The 21,029-nt window shown below is 31.3% G+C and overlaps 1 protein-coding gene and 1 long non-coding RNA gene across 2 annotated transcripts; both read left to right on the top strand.

Annotated features, from left to right (window-relative positions):
* On the top strand, positions 1 to 1,761 carry LOC129287645 (uncharacterized). The gene is made up of 2 exons (XR_008587767.1): positions 1 to 263; positions 1,433 to 1,761. It is a non-coding gene; the product is annotated as an uncharacterized LOC129287645 (long non-coding RNA).
* An 18,287-nt stretch (positions 1,762 to 20,048) lies between these two features.
* LOC129287672 (trypsin inhibitor DE-3-like) lies at positions 20,049 to 20,781 on the top strand. Its single transcript, XM_054923895.1, has one exon. It carries the CDS (start codon positions 20,073 to 20,075, stop codon positions 20,685 to 20,687), a length of 615 nt encoding a protein of 204 aa, XP_054779870.1. The 5' UTR covers positions 20,049 to 20,072; the 3' UTR covers positions 20,688 to 20,781.
* Positions 20,782 to 21,029: the final 248 nt, after the last annotated feature.

Raw genomic sequence — 21,029 nt, 5'->3', positions numbered from 1 at the left:
TCATACTTGTCTAACAGGTTTTGGCTTAGGCAAATTCTTAGGTGTAAGGTTGTGTTTTTTAAGCATTCTGTGTCCTTTACCGCCTTCACAGACCCGGTCAAGATTAGCTAAAAGATCAAATCTAAATTTGGTAGAGAAAGCTGTACCTTGATTTGTGGTTTGGGCGTGATTTTTCTGGGCAATCGTTGAACTCAGAGCAAATCTCGAGTTTCAGAAATGGTGTGGCTGCGGAACCTTAATCCATTCGCTGCAGTCCTCTTTCGGTATGCGTTGCTGGTGATTAATCAATGAATCTATTAATAAATGTTCATGTGGAATTTGTTGCTCATCTTTCGAATTTAAATGTTGGTGCTGCTTAGGATTTTTTGGGTTTTATCCTATTTCCCCTGTCGTACTTTCTAGGATTTTAGGAACAAAAGGGCAGCTTCCCTTATTGTGCCCATAATAGCCACATCCAAAGCAAAATAGATTTAGGCTTTCGTATTCGACCTTATATAATTCATCTCTAAGGAGAAGTCTTGGAACCAGTTTCTTTTGTAGATCAATTTCGACGCTAATATTAGCAAATATGCCCTTTTCTGTTTTACTTGTAGCATCTTTCATCTCTGCCTCTGATAAGGTGTTAGTGTCAACCTCGAGGGTTCTACCAATACAATTTTCCATTCTCCAGAGTATTTCTTTATCATAGCATTGTATGGGAATATTGGATAATCTGACCCATAGAGCAACTTTTCCCAGGGAATTAGTGTTTGGATTGAACTGGGGGTTCCACCTCTGAATAAGAATATACAGTGGTTGAAGATTGTCCAAGGTCCACCATTGAGAATCATCTCATATGGCTCTATATTAGTTGTGTGTACAATGTAATAGTTGTTAATTAAATCAATCAGCTCAAAGTTCTTTAGATTCCATATTTTTGTTAGTCTGGGCTTGAGGGATTTAGGGGGTATATATATTCCCAGAGTGTTTATAACTAGTGCATTCATCCAAGGGAGGCAAATAGATTTCTATTCTTGATCAGAGATAGGCACCATTGGGAATCTCTCCATAAGCTTTATGATTGTTTCAAAAGGAGACTATTTCCCCTCTAGTTCTTTGGCAAGAGTTTCATTGATGTATTTTGTATCCCTGGCTTCGTTGATTCCAAAATAGCCATTATATCCAATGAGAGAATCTTTGTATGATATAAGAGCTTTGAAGGCTTTGATTCCTTTTATCATATTCTCTTTTCTTGCATTTGCATTTTGAGTGTTATTCCCTTGAGTATCCAGTGGATGAGTAGAATTATCAGGAGCTTCTTTTCTTGTGGGTTGTTTTTCATAGAGTTGATTTGGTGACTGAAGATTCTGTGTGCTATCTTGTTCCTTGTCCACCATAACTTCATCTATCTTCATGACATTCCTTTTAAGCAAGTCAACTTCTTCTTTTGAAGTAGGAGGATCCAGATCTTCATCAATTCTGATTGGAGCAGAAGCAGAGAAGACGAACTTGCTGTCCAGAGCTTTTTTTTTTTTTTTTTGGAGAATCCATTCCCATCGTTCTTTTCAAGTACAGGTCTCTTCTTTTTTTTTTTTTTTTCACAGTGTTCCTTTCTTTCTATTTACTGAAGTTTTTGTTTGGCCCTGTATGCTATGCTTTGCTTACCGCTTCGACCAGCAGAAGCATCAATTAAGCAAGTCCATTCAGATTTTGCCATATAAGCCCAAAAGACATTATAGGTCCAACATCAATTTAATTTGCAAATAATTCATGATTTCATCAGGAGTTAGTTTCAATGTTATTTAAAATTTAATTTGAATTGATTTATTTCTTTTGTTCATTCTACGACATAGTTGAATATGGCTTCATCTTTTAAATTTCTTGAATTTATAGCTGTTAAATGTAAAATCCAATAGTTACTTTTTTATAATTATACAGAGCCTCAGAAAATTATACAAAACACTAAAATATTTGAATGAACTACCTGTAAAATAACCATAATTAGCGTCTCTGACACATAAAACCAGTTAGTAAACTAGTTGAGATATTGGTTTAAGGGATAATCGTATGAATAGTGTAACCATAATTGAACTGGTAGTAGTTAACTTACTATATACTCTTTTGTTTCTATATATAAGAAACGAACCAACTCACAATTTAAGAAAGTTGATTGAGTATAATAATTATGTTTAAAAATGTAAAACCAGGACTAAATTATTCATGTAATTAATAAAACAAATTGGTCTAGTAAAAATAAGCATTGACTTCAAATGAGGGATTATTTGGGAAAAATATAATAAATGTTTCTTGAAACTTGTAATTTTGCTTATAAATAAAAAACAAAGAGAAACATGGTAGTTTCTCTTATATTCAAAAAAGGAGAAGTACATATTTAATTATATATTAATTTTTAAAAGTAATAATATCAAATGTAATTATAAAATATAAATTTTAAACAATATGAAGATTATTACAAATAAATATTAATAAAGTTAATTGTTTAAAATTGATGTGAGTAGTAAAGATTCTCGTCATTTAAGCAAATAGTTGAGAGTTCAAATCCTAACTTTTATATATGTAATAACTTAGTTATGAGGGGTTTACCCTTTGCCCTTAGTACTTTAAGAGAAATAATATCTGTAGTCAGGAAAGCTTACTTCTTGTATATATATACAAAATACTATCAAAAATAAAGATCAACGAGTTAAAATAAAGGAAACAAAAATTATTTTTAAGTAAAAGATGTCACAAATGTACATCAAAAACAATCCAATCACAATCCATTAGGGATGAATTTCTTGAATTAAGTGCAATGAGATTAATCTTTAGTGTTTAGATACTAATATCTAAACTTGGACCTGGCTCAATACATATCAAGTGATTAATATTTAGTGCCTAGAGGTCGATATCCTAACACGGTCCTGGCTCAGTGTATATAGCAAGGGAGCCCTTACCTAGATTGCGATATTTAAACATGGTAAGCTTAATCTTGTTGAGTTTACAGTAGCAAGTGAAGCTCTACATGACTTATAGTATTTAAACATAGTAAGTTTAACCTTTTTAAGTTTAATTGAGGATCTCATTCACGAACGGTATTGAAGCCCAACATTTTCAATGAGAAAGGAAACAAATATTAGTACTGGCAAACAAGAAGAAAAATCTTATAATCATGAGTGAAACACTTAGATCACGTTTGTTTACTAAAATAGAATGGAATGAAATGGATTGAAAAAATAAAGGTAAAAATAAAACTATCAAAAGAGATAGGTGAACACATTTATAAGGAAGAAAGGTAATTTAATTTATGGAGTTGGGAATCATGATTCATAAAATTTTTGAAAAATATGGTGATTCCCACATTTATAGTATATATTAATGAGTTTTATCATACTTATCATGAGGAGAGAAGGTAATTGAGTTCATTTTTGTTTTGATTTTTTCAATTCATTCCATTCCATTATATTCTAGTAAGCAAACATGACCTTACCTCCTTACTTATCACATCTAACCTAGTTAGACTCTTCTTTTTCCCTTACTCTGAGCCAACTTCCTTCTTTATCAAAAGAACCATTGTCAAAAAATTGAAAACTTGGTTGAGATTTCACATATTCTTGAAGATGATCAAAGTTAAAACATAAACCTTCCTCTTCTTAGCCCATAAAATGTTTATCGTTGAGATGTTTGTTTTACTAGAATCATCCCATCTTTGATTTCTACCAAAAGACCTTAGTGTCACGTTCCCGTGACATTAGGCTAAAGAAGTTGTTCAAACTTTCATTCTTTTGAGCTTGATGTCACGCCCCAAACAATAACATGATTGGCACGGGATATATGCACAAACACACATCCCTAGAGCTTCGATTGAAGAAAGTTCTGAATTAATACATCTGACTCACTATCAGCCTAATTAGATATACCTAATTTTAGTTTTCACATAATCAAAATATCAAATTTTTTATAAAATTTTAGTAGCACCTCCCCTATAAGCAGGATCTCTCAAAATCTCTACAAAAAAAATTTTACAATTTATACTCAGCAATACAAAGTTTTACTCCTTAGCAACATATAGACAATATATCAAAGAAAATCAAGACCCTAACTATAGTCAATGTACAGCATCCTATACCTTATTTATAATATATAAATTTTAGAATTTACATAAAAAGGAAGATATTATAAAAAAAAATTGATCTTCTAGTCAATTCAACGATGAGTCGGTCAAAGGTTAGCTAGAGGTACCGTGTCACCCATGTTATCTGATACCAAACAAAATATTTTTTAGTAAATAATATCTCAACCTTAATATTTAAAAGCATAAAAATGAATAATTTGCAATAGTTATGGAAATTAAAGAGAAAACAAATCAGTATAATAAAATTTGTAAACTTGAAATAAAAAATTTCTATACAACTTCAATATCATGAACCTTTAGATCTTTATAACAAAATAAATTAACATATAATCTTGACAAGACAAATAGATTAAATAAATAAATAACATTTATAATTTAAAAACCTTTATAATATCAAATCAATTAATTAAAAATTTATATTGGGAATTTATCAGAACAATTTACAAATGTAGACACATAGTCTATGAGAGTAAATAACCAAACATAGCCTAAGTTACGAAAATAAATATGGACACACAATGGACAAAAATAATACTAACCAAATATGGTTCAAAGCCATGAAAACAAATGCAGGTATTTAAACCTATGAATAACAAATGTGAGAATAGAGCTCATGAAAATAAAACAGCTAGTCATTGACTATGGTGTGCTAAAGGTTAATGGAATTGTCATTAGTTTACCAGTGTTCTGTGTAAAATTCTTTTCAAATTCATTTTCAAACATGTGAGAAAATCATTATTATAAAAATACAGTTTCTATTTTCAAAGCCAAACTCTCATGAATAGCATTGGCATTAAAACCTTGCCAAATAAAATTTCATAACTGAAGTCCATGTTTGACATTTATTGCATAGCCTAAAATAAACTAAAGTTGATAAAAATAATCTCATCAATTTTGAAAGTGTTCTTCATAAGGAAAAACACATACACATGTCATAATCCAAATATCTTCCAACATCTACCTATAATTTTCCAAGATAAAAGTAATCTAACAAAGCATTAAATATGTAATATAATTGTCATCGAATGTTCTATGTAAAAAAGTTTTTTAATAAATCAGTTGAGACGCTATCTACTTACTTGAAATTCCCAAAAGTCAAGAATTCATCTCCCAATGTCAATTAAATTTCTCATCCTCCAAATCCCCTCCCTTAACATTGGCATGTACAAGGAAGAAGGGACAATGGTGGGTGCAGGGGAAGAGTGACAGGTAACAAAATGAACCTTCCACAGCCACTAATCAACTCCCACTATACAATACTAGCAGGAGAGGTGTAATGACCCTAAATTTTAAATTAAATAAAAATTGTTCCTAATGAATATTTTATTTAAATAAGTTTTATAGTAATTAGAAAGAGGTAGTTTATAGAAATTATGCTAGAAATTTTCGTAAGGATCTAAAGTCCAAATTTTCTAAGGAGAAGTTTGGTTTCAAAATATAAAAAAAATTGGTGCCCTTTCCTATAATTCTCTTGTGTTTTTTATCGTGATTTTCTTATGCTCTTTTTTTTATAATTTTTCCCATTGCTTCTATTGTTCTAATTCAGTTTGCTCACGTGAAAAAACAAAATAGAGCATCGTGATTTTTTCCCACCGCCTTTATACACTTCTCTAGATCCTCATATAGTCATTTATTTCCCCAATCCTTACCAACAAACTTTGCTTGCTGTCACTATGAATTCACATGCTGCTACTGCTCCATATACTTGTCCTCGTCACTCTCGCTTGTCAGCGATAGTGAAGCAAAGTTGCTGATTTCGCTTTCCCTATCATTGGCTGTTCATTCGTCCTATGCTCTGAGCCGTTTGTTCATCTTTGTCATGTGGAGTCTCTAACAACTTCTTCCCCATTTCTGCTCTGTTTTTGTGGCAAACGAAGGTGTGTGCACGCTTACTCATTTTTTCTCTCTTTTTCTTCTTCATCAGCTATTGAAAGTTCATGTGTGTGTGTGTGTGTCTGGTAGATCAACTATGTATGTTGTTGGCTGGATTTTGGTCTCTTTCCTTCTTGGGTGCGTGAAAACTTGAAGTTCTTCTTTGTTTCTTCTTTACTGTCACTCTTGTTTTCTGTCCAGGTTTGCCTTCTGTGTACATGTATATGTGTGTATTTAGTTTCACTTATTTTGTTTCTCAAGAGCTGAGCGTCCTGCATATGTGTATGTAAGCTTAAATCTTTTCCTTTCTTGACCACGATAGCTGGTCTTCTTCCTTGTCATCCGAGCTATAGAATAGAGTATTTTTTCTCTTTCTTTCCTCTTCAACATCAACTACATAATGGTTTTAAGCTGTCACCACTTGTACTTTGGGTTGAAGTACATCATTAATCCTCTCTTCTTCAAGTGCAACATTAGCAAAAAAAAATCTCTTCCTTTTCCAATCGGTGGATGGAGTCCTGTTCTATATTCTTGGTGTGTTACTTTTAGTTAGGATTAAAGTATTGCTTTTGGTTGGGGCTAGAAATCTTTTGGTTTTGTTGAGTTGAGATAAAATTAAAATAAATAAATACATAAATAAAAATAAATAGAAGCTTGGAAATTGTTAGAATTTTTTGGTTATTCATTCATAATTTTTTTTCAATAATACATGTATGACCTCAAGGTAATTGTAGAAATGTATGAGAAAAAATTTTGGTGAATTATGGTGTGCTAAGATTCCATATTATAGCTTAAAGGAGTAAATGTAAGTTTTGGTTCAAGTTATTAATTAAAAATTTTAAAAATTACCAAAGTAAGGAAAAAGGATCACATAGGATGCTTGTTTTAATTTTTAGTCTATAGAAAGTTTAAGAATGATTGATATGATTTATAACAATTTATGAATGATTATGGGTTATGAGGAAGTATAAGGATAAATTGAGAGCTGTCAAATGATTTGACTAATTCAAGTGTAATTAGAATGTAACTAGTCATAGTGATGTTAGTATTGATTGGATTAAATATATATTAATACCCATTAAACATTTTGAAGATGTTTTTAGATGAATAAATTTAAAATTTTTACTTATTTGTCAGAATATTGAGGGCATCATTAGAATAGAGGTAGTTTTTAAAATTCTTGGGAAACACTTAGATGAGTAGGTAGCATTCCGAATGAATTTCAAGCAGTTTTTATAAAAATTCATTTACTTAAATTTTAATACTATTTCTTTATTATTTATATAAACATTCTTGTCAATTCTATTTTTAATAATTATTTTATTAATGATGATATCTTAATTTTACTGATAATTAATGCTATTGATAAGTAATAATTAAAGTTGATGTACGACAAATGGTGTTACTTTTTCAAAAACAACTCAATTGTTTAACTTTATATTTGATATGCAAACTTTTAGTATAATAATTCATGCATGGAGGTAATGACAATGAATATGGGAATGGAAGATGACAACCAAATCATATATTTTGAAAGTGAAAATTTTGAAATTTTTTTTCAACCCATTGCATGCTTGATTTTAGTTAGGGAGATTGAGTTCAGAATGCTGAATGCTAATAGCAGTTCCGTTAGCACTTGGCATGCCATGGAACACTTAACTAGCAGGGTGCTTATAGGAGGTGCTAGTCTCATGTGAAGGCCAATTGAAGGGATGGTATTCGTGAGCATTATACTCACACTTGTTTTCATGGGCTTCATGCCTATGCTTGATTTGCGACTCTTTTTGTGCTTGTTTCGTGGCTTCCAGCCGCACTTGACTGGTTACTTACCCTCGTGGACTGTGTGTTCACGCTTGATTGGTTATTTACCCTCGTGGATTGCATGTCCATGTTTGTTATTCATTCTGATAAAGCCCTCCTAAAGTCAAACTAAAATATATCATTTCTTTAGTAATTCTCTAAAAGTATTTTATTAAATTCACTATTATTAGAAATTTTTGTATTTTATGAGCAATAAAAAGTTTAATACATATATGTGATTCTACCAACATTATTTAATTTCATAGTTATATTATTATGAAAAATCATTATTTATTTTTAGTTTATGAATAATTTATTATTTCACTAAGTCATTTGAAGTAAATTTATTAATTATTATCTTCATATTTTCGTTATTAAATTTTTGTTCGGAACACTACTTACTGGTAATTTCTTTGGTCTCAGATATTATAGTTGACCTTGTATCTCAAACTGACCATGAGGGTCCTTTTTGCTTTTTTAGAAAGAGGAAGCACATGGTGATTACTTTTTTGTGAAATCTTGTAACTGTATTTGGTAAATTATAAGTTATTGCTCCACGTACGCCATGATTAGCTCCTAGTCTTATTTTGTTATTACATAAACTGCTAAAAAGGAGCTAGTCTTCTTACTAGTTAGGTTGACAGGTTTGTTGATGTGAAAATTTTGGGAGGTTTAAATTGTAGGGAAGACTCTACCAAAATTTCTACAAAACATTTAAACCTTCATGAACTTTATTATTAATGCATATAACTTAAATCTATTGATATTTTAGTTAAATTCTAGTTAATCAAGGCTTATAGGATATGAGTTCATTTCATATTCCATGTCGATCATACCCTTAGCTTTGGGGTGTGACAAGAGGGAGAAGAACTAAGAAAAGGAAAAGGGAAGATGTCACACCCCAAAAATAGAACATGTTTGACATAGAATATAGGGATAATACCTATATCATAAAAGTCTTTACTTAAAAAAACTCTAATTTATAAGCCATGAAGACATTTGATAATAAATTAAGCCATCCTTAATACAAACAATACGAACAGAAGATTTAATGTTTTACAAAACAATAGTAGCAACAAGGAATTCTCTTCCGATCAGTAAATAACAAAGTATAAATCATAAGGATGAGGACCCTAACTATAGCTTATGTAGAGCAACTGACAAAAGAAATTTACTTTAAAGAAGTTTGATTTTAGCTTTTCATCTCAACCAAATATTACAACCCCTCAAGAATTAGCAAAAGGCACAACATCAGCTAATGTATCTGAAACCAAAATAATAATTTCTAGTGAATAACATCCCAACAATAAATAATAGAACTTGAATAAAAAGGAAAAGATTAAAATAATGGTGTGAGTCAAAGAGACAACAACTTTCATAAAAATATAATAAACTTTAAAATAGAATAGCTCTGTAAAATTTTAAAATTAGGTCTTAAATCATTGGACTATCATGGCAAATGTTAATAGAGCTTGCTTCTAAAAAAGCACATAAATGAAATAAATATTTATAAACAAATTACTGAATAACATCAATGGAATGTAAAATCATCAAATAATTATGGTAGGGACTTATCAAAATAATTAACAAATGTGGACACACAGTCCATAAAGGTAAATAACCAAACGCGGCTTATGCTACAAAAAAAAATGTAGACACACAATCCACAAGGGTAAGTAACTAAACACAGCTAAAACTACGAAATAAATGTGGATACACAATCCACGAAAAAAAATGTGGTATAAAACAAATGTGAGTACGATGCTCATGAATAACCATCCCTCCATTCCACCTGCGTTGGCCATCACACGAGGCTAGCACCTCATATAAACACCCTGCTAGCTAGGTGTACCATGGCGTGCCAAGGGCTAACGGAACTGCCGTTAGCAACCATCCCCTTGAAATTTATTTTTAAACATGCGAGAAAATCACCACTTTCAAAATAAACTTTTATCTTTTCAATATCAAACTCGTATGAACTGTTTAAAATATCAACCCTTTAAAATATTAAATTCACAACTAATGTTCTATAAACTTCTTCACCCATTTTCATGATTGTTTTTATTGAATAAAAGAGTACTAGAATTTATAAAAATGTTTCTGCCAATCTTATAAGTATAAATCATAATAACTTCAAGAACTAAAGAAATTTAATCAACAATGTTAATCAATGCTAGAGTGACATATATTCATGACTATAAATTATTGAAAATAATAGTTGATAAAAGAAAATTTTCAAATCTATAAATTGATTGGGACGTTATCCACTTATCTGAGGCATTCCCAACACCATAATTTACCCCTTAGCATTCCTCACAACAAGATTTATTCCTGAAACATCCAATATAATAATAATTGAACCTTTAAAATTTTATACAACTCATAATTGTTCATTCACCTAATTATTATAATATATTATCGTATTGCTCTTGGACCCTAATCTTTTAAATTTCATTCCAAAGAAATTCTTATCCTCTGCATTCCTTTCTAGTGCATGAGTCATAATAATCCACTGACACATTTTAACTAAATAATACCATTATTTGCACTTGCACTCTTCCCACAACTTTGTAACTTGAACCATAGCATTTTATTTTACATATTTGGAGGTTTAAATAAATACAATAAGCTGTAGATCCAAAATAAATAATTAAATAAAATAGCGCTCATCAACCCCATATTACTTTTTCAACACTTATATGTAAGTAAAGTCCTTGATTTTAATTTCCTACATAAAAAAATGTAATATCTTCTATACACAGGTTTAGTCATTGCATGGATTATTCTAAGTGTCATAAATAAGACTCTATGGTCTATATTACAAAAGCAAGGCAACTGGACAGCTCTTCTGTATGTACTAAAAGTCAATCAACACATTCATGGTCATGGATATACATAAAGACACACACATATTTACACACATGCAAGCACGCACTGATTATATACACCCTAAGAATTTCTATGAAGCTCTAAGCAAATAGTTAATAAGGTTGGTGTGGAAGACAACCCTTATCAAAATTTTACAAGATTTAGTTGATGACTCATTATCTCAAATATCATTATTTACATTACAATTTCTTCATAATTCTATATACGTAGTTATTCATTCCATTGGAACATGATTCTCTCTCAAACCTTATATCAAACATCTTATGTGCACAACTTATAAGCCATTCAATACAACTTATTCAACTCCAATCTCCTACCCAACAAATTCTCTACATCCATCATTAAATTCATCATGCTTTTCCACTCAAATTCCCTATTAAAAATCAATTTAAACTAAAAAAATTCAATTCCAAATAGCCCAATTTCAGCCGAACAAGCAAGCAAAGAAAGTCAACACACACACACACCACACAAAATCATTAGAGATGAAGATGGGAGAATGAGCTCCCTCATACCAGCCATAAGTGATAACGACAATGGAGGGAAGGAAGTTCAGTGCTGAATAAGGGAAGGAGAATAGAGCATCGAACCTTCAACAGCAAATAAGGAATACCATAGCCCAAAGCTAAAGGGCCCATCACCGGTGACACAGAAGAACAGGCATTGGATGAGCTGGTGATAACCCACGACGGTGAGCAATAGACGAAGGGAAAGAGCAAGAAGCAAGATGAATTCCCTTGTTTCCACATGATAGCACATGGAGGAGGAAGAGGAAGACCTTCTTCCACGATCATTGGCGCCGAAGAAGAATGAAAGAGGAAGAATCGAAGATCAACAGGGAGGATTTGTGTGCACTCTCTTTTCCTTCCTCTCTCTCAGTCTACCCTCTCCAAATGAAGCAGAAGCTTCCCGATATCTCTCTTTTAATTTCTTCTCCTTTTTTTTAATTTGGGAGAACAAGTGAATCTGATATAAGAATATTTTGGGAAAATTACAAGGAGCACAAAAAATCACAACAAAGGGCACACAAAATTTACCAGAAAGAGCACAAAATTTTTCTATAATTTAAAACCAGACTTTTGCTAGAAAAATTTGGACTCTAAATTCTTGAGAAAATTTTTCAGTATAAATTCTTATAAACTATCCATTTCTACTTATTATAAACTTTATTTAAATACTACATCCATTATGAGAAAAAAATTTATTCAATTTAAAATTTAGGTTTCTTACAATAGAGGAATATTGGTGACCCAAAGAAAAGGCAAAGGAGAGAAAACTCATGACCCAAACCCATGCAATGGCAGCAGAACCTCTAAGCTCTCCCACAACAGCCATAGCGAACAAAATCGAAGAGCAAGAAGGAGAAGATGTCCACGCACTTAACACAATCTTACAAAAAACAAGCAAAGAAATGGTGGTGAAATAGGGAAAGAACTCACAGCAACAATAGGCGTAACGGCTGTAGGCACACCGGTGATGGTGACTCACACGAACAACGAGTGACCAGGATTGAGAGGGAAGAAGGCAAAAATTGATGAGAAGTAGTGCAAGAGTTTGGTACGAAGCTCTCTGCTCTCTCTGCTCTCAAAATACTCAAGGAAGGTAAGAAATAAGAGAGAAAAAATATCTGGTTGTGACAAGGACAATTTAGTAATTTTGTGAAGTATATAAAAATAAAATAACTTCTTGGGCCATAGTCAAATTCAAACTTGGGTCCTAATGGGTGGGTTACATGCACTCTTCCACGATACCAACACTCCATATTGTCATAATTGCTCCAGACAATAAATAAAATACACTTTAAACAAATTAATTTATATGCATTCTTATTTTTATTTATCAAGGTTATTATACTTGATCTATCAATATGGTCTCCATAAATCCTTTACATAACAATATGTTACTCTTGAAATTCTTCAATCTTTGATAAATTTTTGGCAAGAGCAAGGATATATCCATCTACATGTTGGGGCTGTCCATCTCATCCTAACACTTCATGAAAGAAAGGAAATTCCAACAACTTCTAGAATTGCTCTTTTGGATACCAATTTCACAACTTACAATAATGCTCTGACCGGGACACCATTAACTACTTTCAATAAGGGAGTACGATCATCACTATAGCCCAAGGCTTCAATATGAAGCTATCTAATCCAACCCTTTCTACTAGATTAAAACTACAAGTCCATCAAACACTTCTTGAATGTCCAAAAACAAAGCCATGTGCCAAAAGGCTATAAACACATTCAATGGACTCTAGACAACATATTAAATTCACATTCATCAAAATCATCTTAAATCAGATCTTGACCATCAAATGACAATTTTAAACATAAATCAAGGAATGTGGTCGCTACTAAGAAATGGTGACTCGGATTAATTAGTTTTAGAAAATAAGAAAAGCCATGGTTCTTCAGAAACCGTGGCTCAATCATGGTTTTGTTGAAAATTGAGCCATGGTTTTGTAGTTTTGTCAGAAATCAAGCCACGATTTCTAACAAAAACCATGGCATAAGCCACAGTTTTTTGGGTAACCATGGCTCTTTGTAACAAATACGTCATTCATTTATTCCTTATACACGTGTCTATTTCTCTTGTATCCTAGTGTTTTGTAGCCTAGCTATTTAAGATTGTATTTGCTTTGGGGTCTGTAGCCATCCATGATATACATTCTTTCACTCATCTGAAGCTTTAAGCTTGAAGGCTTTCTTAATGGCACGAAATCTTGCCCTACTCAGTTTATTATTGAACATCGTTCCACTAAATTTAACCTGGAATTTGAAGATTTGGTTGGAGCTTATCAAATTAACGGATATTTAATGAAAGGGCAATAAATTGCTCTGTTTTTAAATACATGAAGGGCAGTTGCACTAGCATTAACTTGAAGGCACCTAGTGCACCTGATAAAAAAGTTCAAGAGTAAATTAACATTTTAACCCATCTTAAATTCATCAGTTGATTTTTAAATGTTTTTTAGAAAACTTATAAATTATCACATAATTTCAATTTACAACACAACTAGTGTAAAAAAACACATTCCTATATAATTTTATAGGTCATTGTCCGTAAATTTATGGTCCTTTTTTACAATTTTCTGAGTCCTTATCTGTAATTTTCTTTTTCGTCCTCACATTATTTTAATTTCTAGGTGTTTTATTTGTTGTAGTTTTCCAAATTAACTAACAGTCAAATTAACATAAATTTAAAAGAAAGACAATATTACTCTATTTTTAATAAATGGAGGCAACATCGCGCCACTCATGACTTGAGGACGCTTGCTGTGCGTGAAAAAATGTTGATAAGTAAATTAACACTTAAACCTATATAGAAAATACATACTTATAGTATCTAAGCAATTAAAATTCCCAGTAGCCATATGAATGGTTTTTACCATATCATAATTTGATCTTGCTGACAGAGATTCTATCTGATAGTTGATCATCATTGTCATGTTGATATATTTACGTTTATAAATTACCAGTAAACAGTGAATAACTCAAACATCCGCATCATACTCCGTATACTTATTTTTCATTTTTTTTAAACGCAGTGGAGAGACATCATTCTTATTTTAGGATTAGGTGGAATGGAAGACACTATGGTTGAAATCTCGATGTTCAAGATGGAGTTTTGATTACCTAAAAGCCTAAACAAGCCCAATATGTTTTATGAAGTACTGAAAATCAGACTAATCATTGAGTCAGTTGAGGCAGTAATTTAAGGGTCAGTAGTCCAATTATAGTTGAATAGAGATCAAATCAATTATGATTAAAATAATATAATTTAATTAAAATATATAATTAAAAATACCTACATATAAGCTTGCAAAGAATTATATTTAAATAAAAAAGAATCAACAAGTAAATGGAGCATTCATGCAAAAACCATATATCCTCTAACAACATAATGTCGTTTCAAACTTAGCAATTAGAGGAAAGAAATAAATTTCAACTTGGTTAACCTGTCCAAAACTTTTGAATGAATGAGCTAAGGAACTAGTTCATCGGTTCAATGGAACCAACTAGTGTTGGTTTTAATACCATGATGTTTGAAGAAGAAGGCTAACGTTATTGAAAATGGCCAACCAGTCCTTCAACATGGATGCATGTTTCAAGTTGGCTGTGAGTCTCAGAATAGGAAAAAATCACCCGAGTACGTAGAACCTGACCAACTGATTTCTCTTTTATTTATGTAAAGCGGAGCCAAAAAAGTTAGGGAAGTAGAAACAAAGGTGAGAGTAGAGGAGGTGGAGTGGACCACAATGGAAGGGCACAATCTAAACCCAACATAATTAATTTCGCGCGTCTTTTCCAAGTTATGATCATTTACTTCAACTCAATAATTGAATCTGTAGCTATGCAATCAAGAGTTCTTTAAATAGCACCCTTCTTGCAAGGGCAAGGAATTTTTATTAAGGAGGGTGGAAATAACAAAGTATATATAATAATTAAAGGAAAGTTATATATATATATCACCAACATAATATAAATATCTTAACATATACATTTATATTCAATTTTTACACACATATATAACAATATATATATATATATATATATAAGTTTTGCTCATCAATTTTTCATGGTATAAAAATCATTAGTCATTATACCTACAACAAATATTTTAGCAATTTCTTTTGCAATATAAATTATCATTAAATTGGTAAAAATTTTATCATCTCTATGAGCATTAAATGATTTAAATACATCATTGTAATCTAAAGTTCTTTTCAATATAATAAGCTCTATTACTTACTTATTGAATTTACTATTTAATTCTTTCAATTGATAATCATACTTCAATAATGCTTAATTGTCATAAAATCTTTATGTTAATAAGATCGAATTATATTAGAGTAAAATCATTCATATCATAAATTTCAATAGCTTGATTATTAAAAAAAGTAATTTTTTTCTAGAAGAACATCTTCATCAAACCTCTTAATTTTTGGATGAGTAATTTTATGATACATATCAAATACATAACATTCAATATATCTTGAAATTTTTGTTACATTGCATAACAAAGTTTGTTAATAATAATTCTCATAATTTTTTTCGTTAAATATAATATTATCTTGTTGAAAATAAGTAGATCATGTAACAACTATATCTTCAAGCTATTGAAACAGTTACTCTGTACATACATAAAAGACTTTATATAAAATTGAAATGAGAATTCCATCTAGTGTTTCATAACTTCTATAATGTGTCAATTTATGAGAGCTGAAAATATATAACTCTGATATTTTACTAAGAAAAAATTAACCAAAAAAATTAACCTAAATTTCCATACCATGCAACTTACAATTTAGAAAAGAGATTGAGATATGACTAGAAGAACTTGAAAATCATTGCAAATTTTAAAATTTATACTGTTGCGCATTTGAATGTATGAGAATTGAGATTTGAACCAAATTTTATAGTTAGACAAGAAAAAATTTATGGATCTCAAATTCAATATTTTATTATAACACCTTTGTAATTTCAAATTCTCTCAAAATGCTAGTTATTTGAATTTTCAACTACTTCAATACTCTTATTTCCTTCAAATTTTTATTATTGGCACCTCTGTTACTCTTACCTTTCCTCTCATCTCTCGTCCTCATCTATCACTGATTAAAATATAAGTAACCTTGTCATTCTCAATCTTTTTTTCTGCTTTGAAGTTCAGCTCATTTCTTTTTTATGTTTAAAATTTTTTACACTATCCAAACAAAACAATTTTAAATATAAGGACTTTCAATTTAAAATTTAAATTCAAACATGTCCATCCAAACGCTATCTAATTGTTTAAAGAGATTTTGGCGGCATTGATGATTTTTAAAGCTTAATTACATCTGTACAATTATGCGCCTTTAAAAACCTTGCTGAATTATACATATGATTGTCTGCACAAACTGAATTATTTATTCCTTGTTATTTTCTTGGTCATATGACAATATATTTATGTTTCTTCTTGTTGCTACTCCAGGACCAGGACAAAGGTATGCAACCATGCTATTCACTTGACTAGGTACAGTTGGGTCGTGCCAAACAGGCGAGGCTACCAAATCCGCCATTAATTCTGATGAATTTGAAATCAAGATTTCAAGAGTATGTGAATTCATCTCAAATTAATGAAAATTTTCACTTCCCTTTCTTTCCTTTTTCTCGCTTTTCTTTATGGTTAACATTAAACATTGATTGGTTGGCAAATCGTTGCTTCACAAGATCCCCAAAGCATGCATGGATTACTCATTACTTTATTAGTATTAGATCATAAATTCTAAATATAACTTTTACTTTGTAATTAAAATTCCTTTTTATAACTCTATCAATCAATATTTATAATTTTTTTTGAAAAAAATTATCAATATCTAATCATTATTAATTCTATTTTTAGAATTTGTGCTGTTCAAGATGGAGCTTTGATTGTTTAAACCTGAAAGCGTAAACAAGCCCACAATATGTAGTGCGAAGAGTCTTTTTACTGGCCTCAATAAGCCCAACATAAACTAACAAGTAGCAAACAAAATAGGGAGAATTATATATAAGTCTCATTCAACACAATTAATAACTTCCAAGTTCGCTGATAAAATATGAGCTCAATTGTAAATAGATCTGAGAATGATTAATTATATTGAATGTGATATTAAAGTTATCCTCCTAACAAAATATTCAAAATGGTTATCCTCCTAACGAAAAATTCAAAATGGCCCGGAAGTCCTGTAACAATATGATTCACGTTGAAAACAGAAATGACTTGAGAAATGGACCTGACCAACTTATTTCAGTTTGATTTATGCATAGCAGAGCTAAAGAAAAGAACAGCACTACAAACAAAGAAGATAAGGGTAGAGTAGGTGGAGTAGAAGATAAGGACGAAACATTAATTAAACGTGTCCAAACATTTGTTCTCATGAATGCTAGTCCTATTATTACGTTAAAATCTTATTGAAAGGTAATTTATAAATACGTACCTTCTTTTTTTTTTTTTTGTTATTGCATATAGCTAGGTATTATCATAATTAAAATACTGTCAAATATTACATGTGGGCACCTCTCATAATAGAGATTTAAATTTTTATTTATCACATTGTGAGGGATTAACTCTTTTTACTAGACTCAATCCTAGAGCTGATAAACAGGCAAGCTCGGCCCATATGGATGCAGATCCAAAAGCTTGGTTATAATAAAATTGGTAATTTCTTCAAACTCGGCCCTTGTTAATCAGGTTTAGGGTCAGGTCCATAAGTCCTTACTGACTAATAAATACCTATTTCATTTATGCAAAGCATTGCTAATTAAAGAACCAATAGAGTTAGGTCTAGCAAAAGAGACTAATTCTTTAGAATATGACAGACCAATATTTGAATTATATTGAAAGATATGCTCACATTTAGTATCCAACATTGCCTCGAACATAATTACTTTCAATAGAAAGATACCTTTGAGGGAACCAAAAAAAAAAAAAGCAGAGGTAGAGAAAAGTACAGGACTAGAAACAAATAATACAAGGGTGGATGAGGCGGAGTGGGTCACAATCAAGATCAACCAGTAATTAAACGTGTCCTAGCAATAACTTAGAAAAATAACTGAGGAGAAATGACTGTGCATTTGAAAATCATTGCATATTTTGAGATCTATGATTGTTTAAAGATAGGCCTTGAAGAATCTGTACTGATGATTTTTGAAGCAAAATTGCGGATGTGCAATGCACCTTTAAGAACCTTTCCTTTCAAATTTTCCATCTGGTTATTCTTATCCCCAATTTTCCCTACAGATTATTCTAACGATGACTATTGCTAGTCCTATTGCTGCATATAAATATCATTGATGAGTAATTTATAGGGAAAATTGCATCCAGGAATTACTGAAGTACCTCATTCGCTAAAGGAATCGAATGATTCTGAATTTGATCTACAAGAACAAGAAACTTAAATGGAATTAAGTTTAGTTGCAAAAATACTAAACTACCCTTGATTTTTTTTTCCCAAAGAAAAGTATCATCCCACAGTAACTAGCGATAAGTCGCATATACAAGTAAACATTAATAAATGGACGGGTAAATGTCAATGAAATGATAAAATCTCATTAATTAAGCCTTTGACAAGTGTATTTCATATCATATAAAAACATATTTTGCATCTTAAATCTTGTTACCAAGTTTCTCTTCATAAATTGATAAGAAAATATTAATAAAATTACAGCTTTACTCAAGTTAAATGATTTGGAAACTAAAGTGACAAGAAAACATTAGTAAATTCACAAATGATTTTTACCAAACTAACAAGTTTCATTAAGCTTTTGGCGAGTAGACTTTAAACTATAATAATACCTTTTTATTAAATATTAGCTTGTCAACAAGTTCTGATTAATGATTTAACAAGAAAACATTAAGAGATGTGCATTGCACTTAAAAATCATTGCAGATTTCCAAATCTTTATTCGATTATTAAGACATTAACACTTAAAAATCACTGTTGATTTCAAAATCTGTAATGGCGTTTTAAGAGACCTTGAAGTACCAGCATTGATAATTTTTTAAGCTTAATTACATATGTGCAATGCACCTTTAAGAACTTTCAATTGTTGGTAAATTCCTTTCAAAATTTCACCCATTTTTTTATCCCAAAATTTTGCTACAAATTACTCTTATGAATGCTAGTATTACTACATTAAAGTCTTACTGAAAAGTAAGTCATAAATACATGTTTATTATTGTTGTTGTTGTCGCTGCTGCTGCTGCTTTTGTTGTTATTGCTTACATGTATTTTCATGATTGAGGTTGGTCAAGCACTAACCTTTAGTTTAGATGGAGAGAAAAAAAAACGGGGGGTAAATAAAACTATGCGGGGAACTTCCAAAAATAATTTTAAAAATTTACTATTTTAAAAAATTGTCCCTTATAGTTTTCTTTCCTTACTTCCAAAAATAATTTTAAGAAATTTATTATTTTAGAAAATTGTCCTTTATAGTTTTCTTTCCTTCTCTATTTTCTTCTTACTTTTCTTTCTATCCAAACAAAGCCTAAATGTGGGCACCTCTTCCAAAAAATGTTTGAATCTTAATTCACCTCATTATGAATCTTATTGTGATATTGTGAAGGATTAATTTCTTCTACTATACCCAACTTATTAATCTGCCATTTGTGGGTCCGCCTCACCTGAAATCTATCTCCTGATCTTGCTTGTTGCTTCCATAATTTGGATTCTAAGCTACAAGTCTAGAGTTCACGTGCCTATGCCTATTCCAAAACGTGGTATATCTTCAATTTTTTTTTTTTTCCCAGCTTGCATCGATGATCATCGAAATTACTCCTCCTTTTGGTAGTAGTAGGATCTATAAATAGAACCCTCCATCCTCTTGTTTCCACATAGCAACACAAACCAAGAAACAAAAGCTCGACATTCAATATAATGAAGCCTTCCTCATTTTCCCTCTTCGTTCTCTTTGCCTTCTTCACTTCTTTAACCACAGCCAGGTTTCTCGTTGACAGTCAAGGCGAACCCATTGTGAATGGTGCCTCATACTACATCGTTCATCCTATCTGGCCAGGACCCGGTGGCTTGGATCTTGCCAAGACTGGAAATGAAACTTGCCCTCTTAGTGTTGTGCAACTGCCATTTAGCATTTTCCCTGAACGCGGCTTGCCTTGGACAGTTAAATCCCCATCAGAAATTGTAAACATCACATCAAGCACTAATGTGGACTTCTTCTCTGTTGAGGGAAAAGTACCATCATGTGTTCCTGTGCCGTCCAAGTGGACTATTGTTGAGGGAGAAGATGGGGTGAAGTCCGTGAAAATCAGTGGGTACGAGAAAACTCTGCAGGGTTGGTTCAGGATTCAACAATATTCTATTCTCGCGAATAAGATTGAGTTCTGTCCCGTTAATGGTGATTCTTGTAAAGATCTTGGGATTTCCAGAGACAATGATGGAAACTCTCTTTTAGTTATCACTGATGATAATCCGCTTATTGTTGTGTTCATCAAAGCCGAATCATCTGATGCACGTAGAGCCTCTATCATATAAAGTGTAATCGACTATGAATAAGCAATGTGCAGGGTTAAGCTTAGCAAATTCCTTGCACTTTGTGATAATTAAATAAAATTACACTTCAACTCTCTGTCTCTCTCTCTCTCTCTCTAAGCTTCTTACTTTCATATTATGTTTGGATGCATGTGGATTTAGATTCAGATTTGAATTTGGATTCAAGCTAAATCCATTGTTTGGATAATTAATCCAAATCCAAATCCTACCTAAATTCCTTTGTAATTTAAATTTTTTTCTAAACTTCTATTATTTTAAATTTCCTACCATCCTACGTTCCTATGCTGTCCAAGTGGACTATTGTTGAAGGAGAAGATGGGGTGA

This window comes from Prosopis cineraria, unplaced genomic scaffold (assembly GCF_029017545.1).
Source record: "Prosopis cineraria cultivar Desert tree isolate PC_DT_omini unplaced genomic scaffold, ASM2901754v1 PC12, whole genome shotgun sequence".
In the NCBI taxonomy this organism is placed as follows: Eukaryota; Viridiplantae; Streptophyta; class Magnoliopsida; order Fabales; family Fabaceae; genus Prosopis; species Prosopis cineraria.
Note: the sequence above shows the minus strand (reverse complement) of the source record. Positions and strands in the feature narration are given on the sequence as shown.